At 42.8% G+C, this 18,748-nt stretch overlaps 1 protein-coding gene across 9 annotated transcripts in view; it reads left to right on the forward strand.

Moving 5' to 3' along the window:
• Positions 1-387: 387 nt before the first annotated feature.
• The window catches only part of PUM1 (pumilio RNA binding family member 1), a 164,755-nt gene continuing 146,394 nt past the window's right edge, over positions 388-18,748 (forward strand). For 5 of the 9 annotated variants that reach the window (XM_082833305.1, XM_082833311.1, XM_082833313.1 and 2 more), the window contains exon 1: positions 391-536. In XM_082833305.1, coding sequence (XP_082689431.1) covers positions 404-536 — 133 coding nt within the window. In that variant the 5' untranslated portion in view covers positions 391-403. Of the gene's footprint in view, positions 537-18,748 lie in introns of all 9 variants that reach the window. The other 4 variants (XM_082833315.1, XM_082833316.1, XM_082833306.1 and 1 more) reach the window with 3 other exon arrangements.

Genomic DNA, 18,748 nt, shown 5'->3' on the forward strand with positions numbered 1-18,748 from the left:
CAGGTGCTAGCTAACCTTTTTGTTAACAGTTTGTTTCTTCTCTTTGGGTTACAGGACATCTGTGACGTTTATTTACCCGTCGGGCTGGGACAGAGACACCCCGCCCTCACCTGTTACAGCACTCCTGGGTCCACGAAGAGTCGGGGCCCGCTCACTCCCTGCACCCCTCCCGCGCGGAGAGGGCGGAGTCAAGGGCGCAGCTCTGGGAGAGGTTTACCTGGAAGCGGGGTCTGGAGTGGAGGATTGGGCGGGGAGTGGCAACAATTTGTTCTGCTGCTGCAAGGGGGAAAGGGTTCTGTGACCAATAAGATGACCAGAGATTCCGTCTCGGCCCCTTTACTCAGCGGAAAGGGCCCCAGAGGGCAGAGGGTAAACCCCTCTCTCCTTTATCTCTCCCTTTAAAATGTATCCATTCACTCTCTCATTAAACATTAACCGACCCCTTCCCTGGGCAGGCCGTGGGGCCTCCGAGGTGGGGAAGCTGAGGACCTGGCCTTCCAAGAGCTCTCAGCCTGGGGACAAGGGACAAGTAAGAGGTACTGAATGTGGGGGTCCCCAGGAAAGTAGGGGAGAGAGGTGGGAAAGGAGAGGGGAAGGAAGGGCATGTAGCAGAACCCCCATTTAAAAAAGAATATTATATTAATATATTACAACAGCACTTTTATTTGGAAATGCAAAACAAAACTCTTAGCTTTTATTTCTTTATTGAAGTATAGTTGATTTGCAATGTTGTGTTAGTTTCTGGTGTATAATACATGTATGTGCACCCATGTATACACACATATACATTCTTTTTCATATTCTTTTCCATTATGGTTTTTTACAAGATATTGAATATAGTTCCCTAAGTTCCCTATGCTGTACAGTAGCACCTTGTTCTTTATTTTATATAGTAGGTTGTATCTGCTAATCACAAACTCCTAACTTATCCCTCCCCCAACCCTTGATTTTTTTAATTTTTATTTATTTATTTTTATAAATTTATTTATGTTTGGCTGCATTGGGTCTTCGTTGCTGCGTGCGGGCTTTCTATAGTTGTGGTGAGCGGGAGCTACTCTTCCTTGTGGTGCATGGGCTTATTGTGGTGGCTTCTCTTGGTGCGGAGCGCGGGCTCTAGACATGTGGGCTTCAGTAGTTGCAGCGCGCAGGCTCAGTAGTTGTGGCCTACGGGCTCTGGAGCTCAGGCTCAGTAGTTGTGGCGCTCAGGCTTAGTTGCTCTGCGGCATGTGGGATCTTCCTGGACCAGGGATCGAACCTATGTCCCCTACATTGGAGGCGGATTCTCAACCACTGTGCCACCAGGGAAGCCTTAATTTTTTAATTTTTTAAATTTTTTGGCCGCGCCGTGCAGCATGTGAGATCTTATCAATAGTTCCCTGACCTGGGATTGAGCCCGCGTCCCCTGCATTGGAAGCACCAAGCCCTAACCACTGGAAAGCCAGGGAAGTACCCCGGATCTTTTTTCTTAATGCAGACTATAAAAAGTAAAATGGAAGGAAATCTGGTCAAGAAATCTGGTCAAAGGGGTTGTCACAAGTCTCTTATCAGTGATCCCAAACCTGGTGGGGTGGGGCAGGGCCTTGTCCCTTTCCAGAGGCCTATCAGGAGTGGGTGGATGTGACCTGTTTTTATTTACCAGAATGGGAAGGAGTTTAAAATGTTGTTACCTGGGACTTCCCTGGTGGTGCAGTGGTTAAGAATCTGCCTGCCAATGTAGGGGACACGGCTCGAGCCCTGGTCCAGGAGGATCCCACATGCCGTGGAGCAGCTCAGCCTGTGCTCCACAACTACGAGTCTGCGCTCTAGAGCCCACGCGCCACAACTACTGAAGCCCGCGCACCGAGAGCCCGTGCTCCGCAACAAGAGAAGCCACTGCAATGAGAAGCCCACGCACTGCAACAAAGACCCAATGCAGCCATAAATAAATAAATTTAAAAAAAAAAAAGGTTGTTACCTGAAGTGGGGAAGGGGGTAGGTGTGTGGAAGCCAGGAGAGAGCACTTCTGTTTAGGAAGCAGAGAATCTGAAGCCTGGGTTCAAAGGGAGAGCTTGGCAAATTCAGGGACACACAAGGAGCTGGAGAGAGAGGTGGTGAAGAGAGGCAGTGGAAAGGGAGATTGACAGGGCTGGGGCACCCAGGACCTCGAGCCCTTGTGGAGGTTTCTGACCTGTGTCCCCTGGGGTGGTGAGAAACCACAGAGTGTTGGCTAGAGTTCCTTGTTTAAAATGAACAAAATTCCACTTGAACTATTTTAAGAAAGACAGGGCTTCCCTGGTGGCGCATTGGTTGAGAATCTGCCTGCTAATGCAGGGGACACGGGTTTGAGCCCTGGTCTGGGAATATCCCACATGCCACAGAGCAACTGGGCCCGTGAGCCACAACCGCTGAGCCTGCGCGTCTGGAGCCTGTGCTCCGCAACAAGAGAGGCCACGGTAGTGAGAGGCCCGCGCATCGCGATGAAGAGTGGCCCCCGCTTGTCACAACTAGAGAAAGCCCTCACACAGAAACGAAGACCCAACACAGCAAAACTAAATTAATTAATTAATAAACTCCAACCTCCAACGTCTTCTTTAAAAAAAAAAAGAAGAAAGAAAGAAAGACGAAGGCTTTCTTAAAGAGAGCTGAAAGAACAAACAGGCAGGCCCAGGGAAGAGGAAGCGCGGGGTCCCAGCTACAGGAACTTGTGTGCTAACTCTCTAGGTAGTAAGGAGAGCTTCCTTTACTGGGCTCCCACCATGTGCCAAGTGTTGCTCTCAGCCCCTCCCTTGCATGAGCCCATTTAATCCTCAAGTGGCCAAGCCTCAATAAGTGTGACCAGTTGTTGTGATTCCCCACTGCATAGGTGAGGACACTGAGGCGTGGCACAGTTATGTGACTTGCTCAAAGTCATACAGTTCAGTGAATGGTGGAGCTGAAATTCAAATCTAAGCCATATGGCTCCAGAGCCCACACCCAAAACCCCACCCCATAAAGCTGCCTCTCATATCAATAGATTTAACATTTCTATGTGTCTTCACTCAAGATGAAAATTCCCAGGAGAGAAGCAATTCCCTGGCGGTCCAGTGGTTAGGACTCCACGCTTCCACTGCAGGGGGCACAGGTTTAATCCCTGGTTGGGGAACTAAGATCCTGCAAGCTCCGAGGTGTGGCCAAAAAAAAAAAAAAAAAAATCCCGGGAAAGAGAGCCTGATTGGCCCAGTGTGGGACTCTTGCCCACCTGGGGTGGCCCGTTGGCCAGATGCTGGGATTGTCAATCCAGCAAAGAGGCCAGAGGAAAGATGGTGCCATAACTGGAAGAGATCGTGGATAGACAAATGGTCTAGCTCTCTACCATGGAGGTGATGGAAGGAGGGAAATGATGGTCGCATTTGTATTCTAGGAAGACCATTCTGGCTCCCTGGTGGAGGATGGGTTAGAGGGCCCAAGAGTAGGGGCCAGGATCCCCACTGAGGACATTGGTCTAGTCATCCTGCAGGAAATGCTAATGAATTCAGCCAGGGTGGCAGGAAGTATATGGAGAAGGGTATGCGCTTGCAAGATGCAGAGGAGGTATTAATGATGGAGGAGCAGGAAGTTCAAGTGGAGAGGATTCAAGAATACCTCTAAAGCTCTGGCTTGAACCATTGGGTTGATAGAGGTGCCAGAAGAAGCAGGTGTGGGGAAGTATGGGCCAGGATAAATTCAAGATGTCTGTGACCCATCAAGGTGAGATGCTCAAGGGGCAGCTAGGTGATGGGGAGATCTGTAGGGAACTTTGCTTGGATTGACGGCTCTGCAGGTCCGCACCAAGCTCATAGGGTACCTTTTAGAACATGGGTTGGCAAATTCTTTCTGTAAAGGGCCAGATAGTGCATATTTTAGGCTTTGTGGATCATATGGTTTCAGTCGAAAGTACTCAGCTCTGCTGTTGGAGCATGAAAGCAGTCACAGACAATGCTTAAACAAATGTGCACGACTGTGTTCCAACAGAACTTTATGTATGGACACTGAAATTTGAATTTCATATCATTTTTACATGTCAGGAAATAGTTTTCTTCTGATTTTTTTTTCAACCATCGACAAATGTTAAAACCATTCTTAGCTTGTAGGGATTATATAAAAACAGGGAGCAGGTTGGGAATTCAACATGCAGGCTGTACTTTGCTGATCCTCTTTTTTTTTTTAATTAATTAATTAATTAATTTTGTTTGTTTGTTTTTTCGCGGTACGCGGACCTCTCACTGTTGTGGCCTCTCCCGTTGCGGAGCACAGGCTCCAGATGCGCAGGCTCAGCGGCCATGGCTCACGGGCCCAGCCGCTCCGTGGCACGTGGGATCTTCCCGGACCGGGGCACGAACCTGTGTCCCCTGCATTGGCAGGTGGACTCTCAACCACTGCGCCACCAGGGAAGCCTTATTTATTTATTTTTGGCTGCGTTGGGTCTTCGTTGCTGCGCACAGGCTTTCTCTAGTTGCATTGAGCAGGGGCTACTCTTGGTTGTGGTGCGTGGGCTTCTCACTGCAGTGGCTTCTCTTGCTGTGGAGCACCGGCTCTAGGCATGCAGGCTTCAGTAGTCGTGACATGTGGGCTCAGTAGTTGTGGGGCTTAGTTGCTCCGCGGCATGTGGGATCTTCCTGGACCAGGGCTCGAACCCGTGTCCCCTGCATTGGCAGGCGGATTCATAACCACTGCGTCACCAGGGAAGCCTGATCCTTGGGTTTTTTTGTTGTTTTCTTTTGTTGTTTTCTGTTTGTTTTTTTAATGTTTGGCTGTGCCTCGCAGCTTGCGGGATCTTAGTCCCCCGACCAGGGATCGAACCCAGGCCCTTGGCAGTGAGAGCACAGAGTCCCAACCACTGCCCCACCAGGGAATTCGCTGATCCCTGTTTTAAAGAATTAGAAAAAGTCACCCTGTTCTCCAGTAAGACATTTTATAAGTTAGTTTATTATTTCTCAATATTACAATTATGACAAACATTAAGGCATTCTGTGTAAATTACACAAATATTGAATGTAAAATAATAGAAAATTATCATTGTTGCAAATGTATTACAATTCTTCAATGGTAGTCATATTGGAGTTCAGAAAATAACAAGATGTTTGGTTCTTAATACATTAATGTCCCATCAAAATCTTCTTTTATGTATAAAGTTTATTTCAATTGTAAATTTTATACAGAGTTGCAGTAGTCCATATTTATCATATTCTTCAAGTTATATATGTTGTCTGGATTAGAACATTTTTTTTTTTTTGCATTACGCGGGCCTCTCACTGTTGTGGCCTCTCCCGTTGCGGAGCACAGGCTCTGGACGCGCAGGCTCCGCGGCCATGGCTCACGGGCCCAGCCTCTCCACGGCATGTGGGATCTTCCCGGACCAGGGCACGAACCCGTGTCCCCTGCATCGGCAGGCGGACTCTCAACCACTGCGCCACCAGGGAAGCCCAGGATAAGAACATTTTTAAAAGGTCATGATATTCTTTCAGTATCATAAATCTTTCTTTAAAGGATGTTATTAGTGGGTCGGGTATAGCAAAATAAATTGAAATAATTTTGAAATTAAATTTTAGTTCTTGGAAATCACAATAAAATGAGTCTTCCTTCTTTTTCTTAGCATTTTGTACATGGGAATGGCATCAATGTTGAAATTCTGTAATTTGATATCAATAACCTATTTTTCATAAATCTTGCTTCCTGTTTTAGACAGAGAACATAACGTTTTCAGCGCTTTCAAGGGCATTATGTATATTAACTTTTGGTTCCTGTAAGATTTATTTAAAAGATTTTACCTAAACACCATTTCATATTAGCCCTGAGCAAATACATTTAAAAGTTGAAATTTGCTAGCATATACTTTGCATTCTAGAATGTATATCATTATTATTGATAATATAATTAACAGTTCCTAAAAAGGGCTTTGCATCCTGCCTCTTGAGTTTTTAGTGACATTATGGCATTCACTTAACTTTCTCATTGTGAATTCAACATTGGCATTCAGTGTTGGAAAATTTATGTTTGAAAATACATGTTTAAAACACTCCAGCGGTCTTCCCTGGTGGCGTAGTGGTTGAGAGTCCGCCTGCCGATGCGTGTCCCGGTCCGGGAAGATCCCACATGCCGCGGAGCGGCTGGGCCCGTGAGCCATGGCTGCTGAGCCTGCGCGTCCGGAGCCTGTGCTCCGCAACGGGAGAGGCCACAACAGTGAGAGGCCCGCGTAGCCCCCCGAAAAACAAAACAAAAAAACACTCCAGCATTTCATCAAAACTGAAATTTTGCTGGATTTTTCCTGGACAATATTTAAAAATTCCGTGATGTCAAAAGAATATTTTACCACATCATTCACTATTAATTTTAAAGAATACAGAAAACAAAACAGATTTCCCAGAACTATTTTTCAAGAATCTTTTGTTACAAACTATTATGGTTTTCCATGCATTTTTGCTGCATTGTCATATTCCTGGCTTCTTGGGTTATTTTTGTCTAGTTTCAGTTTTTGTAAGTGGTCTACTGAGATTGTAAAGTCCTTCTCTAGTCAATTCATCTGCTAAACAAAATTCCCCAAAATGTTCACATATAGGTATTTTTGTATTTTGGAAATCAACAAATCTGAAATAATTGTTATGTATTCTACATAACTTGTTCCTAGAACTGTATTTAAAATAACTGAGTAATGTCTAACATTTCTTACTTTATTCAACATGTTCTTATTCACTGCATCTATATCTACATATATTTAATTATTTTGTTTTGTCTTTTATTCCCTAAACAATGTGTAATATTACTTTGTGTCAGTGTTTATATTTTGCATAAATATTCTGACATAACTGTATCAAATTCTGCTATGATTACTGACAAATTAAGAACATTTCCCACACTCAAACTTCTTGGATGAGCTTGGATATTCCTTCATCAAAAAGTGAATCATAAGTATCATATGTTCAAAACAGCACCCATTTTTTCTCATTTTTCACCGGATATATTTTTGGAGTCAGATTTCAATTTGGTGGGTGTGCATTTAACTTTCTTCATGTTTATTAGGAATATGCAGTAAATGCTGCCAATCTTTGCTTTCATTTTCATTCTAGTGTTGATTTGTTTTGTGTGTGTGTGTGTGTGTTTTTTCCCATCCCCAAAGACTTTACAATGTAGACAAAATAAAGAATCCTTTGAAGTAGAATAAAGTAACCAGGATTTAGTGATTTTTTTTTTTTAGAAGAATTGAGAGTATTAATTTTCCAAAACTTCCTACCAATGTTGTTCTTTGGAAACTTAACACTTCTTACCTGAGATACATCATTTCAACCAGAGTTGCCTGTTTAATATGCAAAGTTCTGTGGTTCTGGGGTCAGGCACCTGACAGGCAGCAAGTACATTTGGTTTAATGGATTCTTAGTTTTTGTTTTTTTCCTCTCTTCTAGTTTTTCTTGAATTCCATCAGTTATGAGAGTGTGGAAGACCAAAGTAAACTCCCATCCTGCCCCACCAGCAATGTGTTAGTGCTGTGTTTTGCTAAAACTAGTACCTCTGAACTGTTTCCCTTTCTTCTGGCAATCCATTTAATTTTTCCAGAAATCTAGTCATCTAGAGGCATTGCTAAGTATGGTTAATGGAAGCAGAATGCTGAAGACAGTGCCTAGATCATTGTAAGCAACTACATACATATTTTTTAAATAAATAAAATTTATATAACAGCTTTCTGATTTCTTTTTCTGGATCTCATGATAAATTTTTTAAGTTTATTTTTTAAATATTTGTTTGTTTATTTATTTACTTTTGGCCACACTGCCCAGTATGAGAGATCATAGTTCCCCAACCAGGTATCGAACCTGTGCCCCCTGCAGTGAAAGTGCAGAGTTTTAACCACTGGACCACCAGGGAGGTCCCTGGATCTCATGGTGCTTTAAAAAAAGAAATTTTTTTTTATCTGAGGAGAAATAATATTATAATTTACTATTTTATCTTATTATTCATAACACTTTAAAATATTATCAGTGTTATGTACTAATAAACTTTAACAGTATATAATATTTGTAGTAATTAAATTTCTATAACAGTAAATAAACAATTGATATAATTGGCAGGTCATTATATAATAATCTTTAATTTTATCTATGTAATTCTTTGTAGATTTTTTTTTCTTTTTTTGCGGTACGCGGGCCTCTCACTGTTGTGGCCCCTACCGTTGCGGAGCACAGGCTCCGGACGCGCAGGCTCAGCGGCCACGGCTCACGGGCCCAGCCGCTCCGCGGCATGTGGGATCCTCCCGGACCGGGACACGAACCCATGTCCCGTGCATCGGCAGGCGGACTCTCAAACACTGCGTCACCAGGGAAGCCCTGTAGATTTTTAATGGTGGATTCATGATAGTTATTACATAATAATTTGTGTCATTATGAAAGTATTAGTAAATTTAATTTACTACTAATAACAGTAACCTCATAGTACAGACACATAGAAGCAGATGGTGTGAACTATAAAATATAGATAAAATATATCACATTTGGCCAGGCCACAGATACCAATAGGATATTTTTCTTTTCTTTTCTTTTTTAGATGATAACTGGTCATTACTGCAGTCAAGAAAGCAGATCTTGGGCTCCCCTGGTGGCGCAGTGGTTGAGAGTCCGCCTGTCGATGCAGGGGACACGGATTCGTGCCAGGGTCCGGGAAGATCCCACATGCCGCGGAGCGGCTAGGCCCGTGAGCCATGGCCGCTGAGCCTGCGCGTCCGGAGCCTGTGCTCCGCAACGGGAGAGGCCACAGCAGTGAGAGGCCCGCGTACCGCAAAAAAAAAAAAAAAAAAAAAACAAAAAACCTGGGACCTATGAGCAAGCTAGTCCTTACTCAAGCTTACTCTGCTTTAGCTTTCTGAAGTGTAGCACCATCTTGGTTTACCTAGTCCCTCTCAAAACTTTTTAATTGTTCTTCCTACATTCCTCAAGTACATGATGATATATCCTTAGATTGCTTCTCTAGGCTTCTCCCTATATCATCTTGTCAATCATTCATTTCATTCATTCATTCAATAAGCATATCAGGCCCCTGCTAGACTCAGGATGTTTGAAAATGGACCAGTCATAGTCCCTGGCCTCTGGGACTAGTGGAAGACGGGCAGGTAGACTTACTATGTTTCAGACCCTTTTTTTAAGAAAAAAAAAATATATATATATTTATTTATTTATTTGGTTGCACCGGGTCTCAGTTGCGGCAGGCAGGTTTCTCAGCTGTGGCATGAGAACTCTTAGTTGTGGCATGCACTTGGGATCTAGTTCCCTGACCGGGAATCGAACCCCAGCCCCCTGCATTGGGAGCATAGAGTCTTATCCACTGCGCCACAAGGGAAGTCCCTCAGACCCTATTTTAAATAGTTTACATGGGTTGTCTCATTCAGTCCTTGCCACACACTCAGTGGTGGATTGGATGATAGAGTGTGGATAACGAAGGTGCCATGACCTGAGATTTCTGGGCTGATTGGATGAAACACAGAAAAGTCTAATATAATTTTTCTTGGCAGCTGGGTGAATGGTGGTGTCACTTACAGAATTAGGAATAAACAGTAGGTTTGGGGAGGAGGAGTAAGATGATGAGTGAAGGTCTAGACAAACTGGGTTTTCAATATTTGTGGGATATCCATGTGGAAGAGCCTAATAAACAGTTGATGGCTATGAGAAAAGTCAGTACTGAACACTTGAATCTGAGCATAATTAGTATATAAATTGCAGCTGCATGAATAGAATCACCCAAGGAAAGACCAATTAAAAAAAGAGAATCCAGGATTAAAAGCATGAGAAACAGCAACATAAAATATGCAGGCTATATCTTCCAAGATTCTTCTGTTGTAAATAATAGAAACCCAAATAAAACTGACTTAAGCAAAAACAAAACAAAAAAGAGTTTCTTGACTCAGAAAAAAGAACTAGCTTTGGGGTATGGCTAGATCCATGGCATTTGTCCTCTGGGTTAGCTTTCTTCTCAGGCAAGCTCTTTCTATAAAAAAGATAACAACAGGGCTTCCCTGGTGGCGCAGTGGTTGAGAGTCCGCCTGCCGATGCAGGGGACACAGGTTTGTGCCCCGGTCCGGGAAGATCCCACATGCCGCGGAGCGGCTAGGCCGGTGAGCCATGGCCGCTAAGCCTGCGCGTCCGGAGCCTGTGCTCTGCAACGGGAGAGGCCACAACAGTGAGAGGCCCGCGTATCGCAAAAACAAAAACAAAAAGATAACAACTAAAGTCCATAGGAAGAACATAGTGCTTTCTTAATAGTTCTAGCAAAAGTTCTGGGAATGATTCTCAATGGTCCGTATTGAGTCATTAGACATTTCTTGAGCCATAATGAATTGGCTAGGCCTAGGTCATAAGCTTTCTCTTGTCTTGGGGGTGGGATTGGTGTCCCTTGAACCAAGATAGGTGGAAGGATGGTTCCCCACAGGAAAATGGATCTATTCTTCTCAGTCGAAGGGGAAGTGGAGCCTGTGTATGCACAAACCACCAATGCCCATTACATAGCAAGGGATATAAACCCAGGAAGGAGGTGAAAAGTAGTGGGTCTAAGGGTAGAAGGTGCACCCCAGAAGAGGGTGGTATTACTGGAAGCAAGAAAAGAGGAAGTTTCAAGTAGGGCATAGTCATCAGGGTCAAATGAGAGATCAGGGAGAATGAGGAATGAGCCATATTTACTGGATTTAGCATTAAGAGATTTTAGTTGGAGTGGTGAGAGTGAAGCAAGATTTCGATGGTTGAAGGATGAAGGAAAGGCAAAGAAGTAGAATCTTTATATCGACAACTGTTTCAAGTACTTTGGCTACGAAGGGGAAGAGAGAGATTGTGTTGAGCCAGTGGGGAGAGACTTGAGTCTGCTGAAAATAAAGAGCTAGGAATAATAAGATTATTATATCTATCATTCCCTGAGCACTTACTAGGTGCCTGACGACATTTTTCTATGTTTGAATATAAAATTTTGGCCCATGTGTTTTGACTTCATGGTGCAGATTTAGTTAAAGAAGTGGTCTAGAAACAATGGCAATTTCAAACTCTAAACCTACATACATGCTTCCTATTAGCTACAATAGATGAACTTTCGTGTTCCTACCTAAAGCCAATCACCCGAGTCACTAGTCTTGAGGACATTGCTCCATTGATCTTCCTCTTTCTCTACATCACCCACTTTTGCTCTCTACTGGATCATTCCCATCAGTTTACAAACATTCTACTTCTACCATCTTAAAAGAAACTTCTCTTCACTCTACCTTCCTGCCAATGTCCTCCAAAGAGTTATGTCTTGTCTCTTCACTATCTTTAATTCCTCTCCTCTCATTCTCTTTTAATCCTACTCCAATCTGGTTTTGGCCCCAGGATGCCACTGAAACTGCTTGGCCGAGGTCACCAATGACCTCCATTTGTTAAATTCCCTCCTCCTCCTCGATACGCTTATTTGTCTTGGTTTCCAGGACGCCACATCATCTACCTCCCATCTCTTCTCTGTCTCCTTGTGGATTCCTCCCCTTCTCCCAGACCTCTTAATGTAGGAGTGCTCCGCATCTCAAAATCTGATCCTATTCTCTTCTCTCCCTACTTGCACCCCCTTGCCAATCTCGTCCAGTTTCATAGTTTAAATTCCATTTGTATGCCAGCAACTTCCAAATTTATATTTCTAGCCCAGACCTCTTTCCTGAACTCCAAATTTATTCATCTGTCTAGTCACATACTGCTTGAATCTGCTGAAAGTTGAATAGATATCTCAAATTTAAAATGTTCAAAACTGGGACTTCCCTGGTGGTCCAGTAGTTAAGAATCTGCCTTCCAATGCAGAGGACGCGGGTTCCATCCTGGTCAGGGAATTAAGATCCCATATGGCAGGGTCAGCTAAGCCCAGGCGCCACAACTAGAGAGAAGCCCATGCGTTGCAACAAAGATCCTGCATGCCGCAACTAAGACCCAATGCAGCCAAATAAATAAATAAATATTTTTTAAAAATGTTCAGAACTGAACTCCTAATCTCTCCCTCTGCTCCCCCAAATTCCTCATTCCATAGCCTTCCCCCCCAAAATTGAGGGCACCTTTCCAGTACTCAGGCCTCCAAAACCTCAAGTGATCTTAGTGGTATACCAAAGGTGGGGATGGAGAGTGGGACAGACAATGCAGTGGTCTGCTGTGGTGGAGAGGGAGTATTTTATAACTTTTTAGACATTGCTTAAAATTGCTGGTGCATGTTGATAACAAACAGCAGACCAACATCTAGCCCATTTTATTATTTTATATTCTCTACAGAAAATGCACACCTTTATTCCTTATTGCCTAAATCCAGGGAGATCCGTCTCATCACCATGACCACCCCCCTTGCTATGCTACCTTCTTTAATTCCTCTCTTTTCTTTCACCCTCCCCTGCCTCATTCCTTTATTTAGGAAATCCTATTAACTCTACCTTCAAGAAGGAGCCAGAAGCCAGCCTCTTCTTAGCACTTCCACTGATGCCACTTTTGTCTGAGCTGCCATCATCTCTTTTTTAGGTTCACTGTAAACAGCCTCCAAGTAGGTCTCTGTGCTTCTATCCTTGCCCCCGCTCAGTCTATTCCTGAGGCAACAGCCAGAGTGATCTTTTATAGAAACATAAGTCACATCACGTTGAGGCCCTGCTCAATATCCTGCAATGGCTCCTCATCTCAGTGTTCACCATGGCCTCTTAGGCCAGACCTCCTCTCCTACTCTTTCTTCTCTATCCCTTGCTCTTTCTGTTCCTACGCCAGGGCCTTTGCGAGAGCTGGCTGTCCCCATTGCCTAGATTGCTCTTCCCTCCAGGTGTCAGCTTGGCCAACTCCCTGACCTCCCTCAAGTGTTTGTTCACATGTCCCCTTCTCAATGTGGCTTATCTACCCTGAGGACCCTTTTTATTTTTTTATTTATTTTTAAAGTTTATTTACTTATTTATTTTTGGCTGCATTGGGTCCTCGTTGTTGGGTCTTTGTTGCTGCATGTGGGCTTTCTCTAGTTGTGGCGAGCGGAGGCTACTTTACGTTGTGGTGCGTGGGCTTCTCATTGCGGTGGCTTCTCTTGTTGCAGAGCTCGGGCTCTAGGGGTGCAGGCTCAGTAGTTTTGGTGCGCAGGCTTAGTTGCTCTGCGGCATGTGGGATCTTCCCGGACCAGGGCTCGAACCCGTGTCCTCTGCATTGGCAGGCGGATTCTCAACCACTGCGCCGCCAGGGAAGCCCTGGGACCCATTTTAAACGCTGCAATCTGTGTGCCCTACCCCACCCTCAGGACATTTGAGTCCTCTAAATCTTTTTTTCTCTTACCTTAATCTGTGTTTTATTTTTCCTTGTCACTTTTACTCTCTAATGAAATACATAATTTGCTAAGTTTATTGTTTATTGTCTTTCTCTCCAGAGTAGAGTGTAAGCTCCCTGAGGGCAAAGACATTTGTTTATTCACTGATATATCCCAAAAGTATGGTGACCATAATTTATCATCCCAACCAGGAGTGAAAGGAGGCATTATTTTCTGGGATATCTTGAGTATAAACCAAGATTTTTTTGCCAGCAAACTGGCATATGATCATTCTACCCAAAGACCCAGGGTCAAAATTTTCACTTGCCTATCTGGAAACTGTTGAAGAGATCCAAGTACAGAATTGATAGCAGAGCTTTCCCCATCACACTTCTCACCTCGTTTACATTCCTGCCCCTTTATTATACAGTGTCCCACTGCTACCAGAATAACATCTCTCTTTCCCTCATTTCCAATCCCATTCTCCTTCCTCTCCCCTCAAGGACAATAATTTAGTTAATCCTTGGAATTATAATTAAGTATTATTATAAATTTCAATAATTTTTTTTTTTTTTTGCGGTACGCGGGCCTCTCACTGCTGTGGCCTCTCCCGTTGCGGAGCAGAGGCTCCGGACGCGCATGCTCAGCGGCCATGGCTCACGGGCCCTGCCGCTCCGTGACATGTGGGATCCTCCCAGACCGGGACACGAACCCGTGTCCCCTGCATCGGCAGGTGGACTCCCAACCACTGCGCCACCAGGGAAGCCCTCAATAATGTTTTAATAACAGCACCTTTGTGTGTTTGAGTTTAACTTATGAGAATGAGACAGTGTTTCTTTATTTTTAATTATTTTTTTTATTGGAGTGTAGTTGATTTACCACGTTGTGTTAGTTTCTGCTATACAGCAAAGTGTGTCAGTTATACATATATATATATCTCCACTCTTTTTTAGATTTTATTCCCATATAGGTCATTACAGAGTATTGAATAGAGTTCCCTGTGCTATACAGTAGGTTCCTGTTAGTTATCTATTTTATATATAGTAGTGTGTATATGTCATTCCCAATTTCCCAATTTATCCCTCCCCTGCCCCTTTCCCCTTTGGTAACCATAAGTTTGTTTTCTGCATCTGTGACTCAATTTCTGTTCTGTAAATAAGTTCATTTGTACCATTTTTTAAGATTCCTCATTTAAGCGATATCATATGATATTTGTTTTTCTCTGACTTTCTTCACTCAGTATAACAATTTCTAAGTCCATCATGTCGCTCGCTACAAATGGCATTATTTCATTCATTTTTATGGCTAATATTCCACTGTATATATGAACCACATCTTCTTTCCTTTTCTTTTTTTTTGGCTGCGTTGGGTCTTCGTTGCTGCGCATGGGCTTTCACTAGTTGCAGCAAGTGGGGGCTACTCTTCCTTGCGGTGCGTGGGCTTCTTATTGCGGTGGCTTCTCTTGTTGAGGATCACAGGCTCTAGGGCACACGGGCTTCAGTAGTTGTGACTCGCAGGCTCTAGAGTGCAGGCTTTAGTTGTGGCACCTGGGCTTAGTTGCTCCGCAGCATGTGGGATCTTCCCGGGCCAGGACTCGAACCCATGTCCCCTGCATTAAGCAGGCAGACTCCTAACCACTGAGCCACCAGGGAAGCCCCTGTACCACATCTTCTTTATCCATTCATCTGTCAATGGACATTTAGGTTGCTTCCATGTCCTGGTTATTGTAAATAGTGCTGCAATGAACACGGGGTGCATGTATCCTTTCCAATTATGTTTTTCTCTGGATATATGCCCAGGAGTGGAACTGCTGGGTCATATGGTAGCTCTATTTTTAGTTTTTTAAGGGAGCTCCATACTGTTCTCTATAGTGGCTGCACCAGTTTACATTGCTACCAACAGTGTAGGAGGGTTCCCTTTTCTCCACACCCCCTCCAGCATTTGCTATTTATAGTTGATGATGGCCATTCTAACAGATGTGAGGTGATACCTCATAGTAGTTTTGATTTGCATTTCTCTAATATTAGTGATGTTGAGCATCTTTTCATGTGCCTCTTGTCCAGCTGTATCTCTTCTTTGGAGAAATGTCTATTTAGACCATCGGCCCATTTTTTGATTGGGTTGTTTGGGGACTGTGTTTCTTACTTAAAAATTTTTTTTTTCCATGACAGTATGCTTCAAAGATCCATTCCTAGTGCTCTGTGTACCAAAGCCTAACACTCCATTGAGTGCATCTGCCCCATTTCATCCTTCCCTTCCCCCAGTGATGGACACTTTGTGCCTCATCATCTCTGAAAACACAAGCAAGGCCGTGATGAACATTCTTGTACAAGTTCTGTTAGGACCATTGTAAACATTTCTTTGGAATATAAGATAGGAAGTGAATTGATGTATCATAGGATGTGCTTATCTTTAATCTGATCAAGTTCAGATATTTTGATCCCTAAAATGGCTGCAGACCTGAGGTCCTATATGCCTCTGTCCTTGACAACATTCAGATTATCTGCCTTTTTACTTCTTGCTACTCTAATAGTATGAAGTGGGATCTCACCATAGTTCTAATTTGCATTTTTCTGATGACTAATAAGCTTGAGCATCTCTTCATTTGCTTGTTAGCCTTTCACTTTAACTTTTCTGTAAATTGTCTGCTCATATATCCTTTGCCAATGCTAATTTGCAGGAATTCTAGTTTGTTTAGTCATTGTCAGTTTTAATTATTACAAATATCTTCTTCCACTCTGTATTCCATCTTTAAACTCTGTCCATTATATCATGCTTTGAATAGAAATCCTTAATTTTAATGTGATCAAAATAGTTTGTGCTTTCGATTTAAATTTTATTTAAGGAATACTTAACGACTCCTAGGTGAAATAGATTCTCCTTTTAACTCAAGACTTTTGCCTTTCACATTCAGGTCTTTATACCATTTTGAGCCTACCTTTGTATATCACGTTTACTGTGAGTCAGTTTTCCCACCTCCACGTACAAAATAAACCACCCCTTCCACATTGATTGTGGTACCACCTTTCTTGTATACTAAGTTCTCATAACTACCTGGATTTTATTTCGTTGGTCTGTTTGTTCTTGAACAAAAATGTGTTCAATATATTTTATTCCTATGGTTTTGTAGTGTATTTTAGTATCTGATAAGGTTAGTCTCCCTTCTTCACAAAGCCTTTTCAAGGTGGAACTTTACTTGTAGATCTTTAATCTAGAATTATTTTTGAGATTGCAATTAATTTGTAGATCATTGGGGAGAGTTGACATCTATATAATTTTGAGTTACTCCACCTAAAACATGTCTCTTCAGTCTTTTTTCTTTCCTTACAGCATTGACCAGACCTCCGGTAATACGTTAAACAATAATGGTGATTGGGCATTCTGGTCTTGTTCCGAGTCTAAAAGCAACACACTAAGAAGCCTCAATTAAATGTAATATTTGCTGTAAATTGTTGGTATAAAATCTTTTCCAAGTTGAGGTTGCTGAGTTTAAAAAATATTGTAATAATAAGGTGAACTTTATAAAGTGCCTTTTTTCCAAATTCAATTGAAATAATGTGTTTTTCATCATTAATCTATTAATATAAAATTACATCAATAGGGCTTCCCTGGTGGTGCTGTAGTTAAGAATCTGCCTGCCAATGCAGGGGACACGGGTTCGAGCCCTGGTCTGGGAAGATCCCACAGGCCGTGGAACAACTAAGCCCATGCACCACAACTACTGAGCCTGGGCTCTAGAGCCCATGAGCCACAGCTACTAAGCCTGCATGCCACAACTACTGAAGCCCACGTGCCTAGAGCCTGTGCTCTGCAACAAGAGAAGCCACCGCAATGAGAAACCCTCGCACCACAACGAAGAGTAGCCCCCCGCTCACTGCAACTAGAGAAAAGCCCTCGCGCAGCAATGAAGACCCAATGCAGCCAAAAATAAATAAATAAATAAATAAATAAATAAATAATTACATCAATAGATTTAAAAAATATTGACCCATGCTTTTTTCTGTGGGGTTAATCCTACTTGATCAAGATGTTTTGTTTTATTTTTTTTGGCTGTGTTGCATGGCTTACGGGATCTTAGTTCCCTGACCAGGGATTGAACCTGGGTCTTCGGCAGTGAAAGCACAGAGTCCTAACCACTGGACCACAAGGGAATTCCCAAGATGTATTATTATTATTATTATTATTTTTTTTTTTTTTTTGCGGTACGCGGGCCTCTCATTGTTGTGGCCTCTCCCGTTGTGGAGCACAGGCTCCGGACGCGCAGGCTCAGCAGCCATGGCTCACGGGCCCAGCCGCTCTGCGGCATGTGGGATCTTCCCGGACCAGGGCACGAACCTGCGTCCCCTGCATCAGCAGGCAGACTCTCAACCACTGTGCCACCAGGGAAGCCCTAAGATGTATTATTTTTTATTATAATTATAGGCAAACTTTATTGAACACTATGTGACAAGCACAGTTCTAGCTACTTAATATTTTTTTGCATTTAATCCTCATACAACCCTTTGAGGTAAGCATATTATAACCATTTGTCAGATGGGGAAACTGAAGCACAGGGAAGCTAAATGATTTGCTGAAGTTCACTCAGGAAGGGGTGGAACAAGGGATGTAGCAAGCAGCCTGGCTCTAGAGTTGACACTCTTAACTGCTATACTATAGTGTCTAACTTTTATATGCTCAACTAATATTTTATTTACATATTTGTGTTTCCATTTATAAGTGAAAATAGTTTGTACTTTTGAGACATGATTCACATACCGTGAAATTCACCCTTTTAAAGTATGCATTTCAGTGGGTTTTAGTAGTCACAAGGTTTTGCAACCATCACTATACTATTTAATTCCAGATTTCCATCACCCCAAAGAGAAACCTTGAACCCATGAAGAGTTACTCCCATTCTCCCTTTCTCCAGCCCCTGGCAACTACTTGTCTAGTTTCTGTTTCTATGGCTTTGCCTAGTCAATGTTTCATATAAATGGAATCATACACTATATGGCTTTCTGTGGCTTCTCTTATTTAGCATAATGTTTTCAAGGTCATCCACATTGTATCAGAACTTCATTCATTTTTATGGTTGAATCATATCCCGTTGTATGGATAAACCATATTTTGTTTATTCATTCATCCAATGAACACCTGTTACCACTTTTTGGCTATTAATAGTATCGCTGTGAACATTTGAGTATGATTTTTTGCGTGAACATATGTTTTCAATTCTTCTGAGTATATACCTTGCAGTGGAATTGAAGGTCATATGGCATGCTATGTTTAATTTTGAGGAATTTACCTTAATCCAAGTTTGGAATCAAGGTTAAACATGTGCTTCTACTTCTTACTGAAATGGTAAAATGGCATGAGCTGCTGCTTCTTCCCCCAGGTCAACACCTGAAGAGACTCTAGCTGAAACAGATGTAGAAGAGAAGGAACCAAGAGAAAAGGGAGAAACCCCTGGAAAGACTTTTTTTTTCTTTTATTGAAGTATAGTTGATGTACAATATTATGTAAGTTACAGGTG

This window comes from Leucopleurus acutus (assembly GCF_964270905.1).
Source record: "Leucopleurus acutus genome assembly, chromosome: 2".
Classification (NCBI taxonomy): Eukaryota; Metazoa; Chordata; class Mammalia; order Artiodactyla; family Delphinidae; genus Leucopleurus; species Leucopleurus acutus.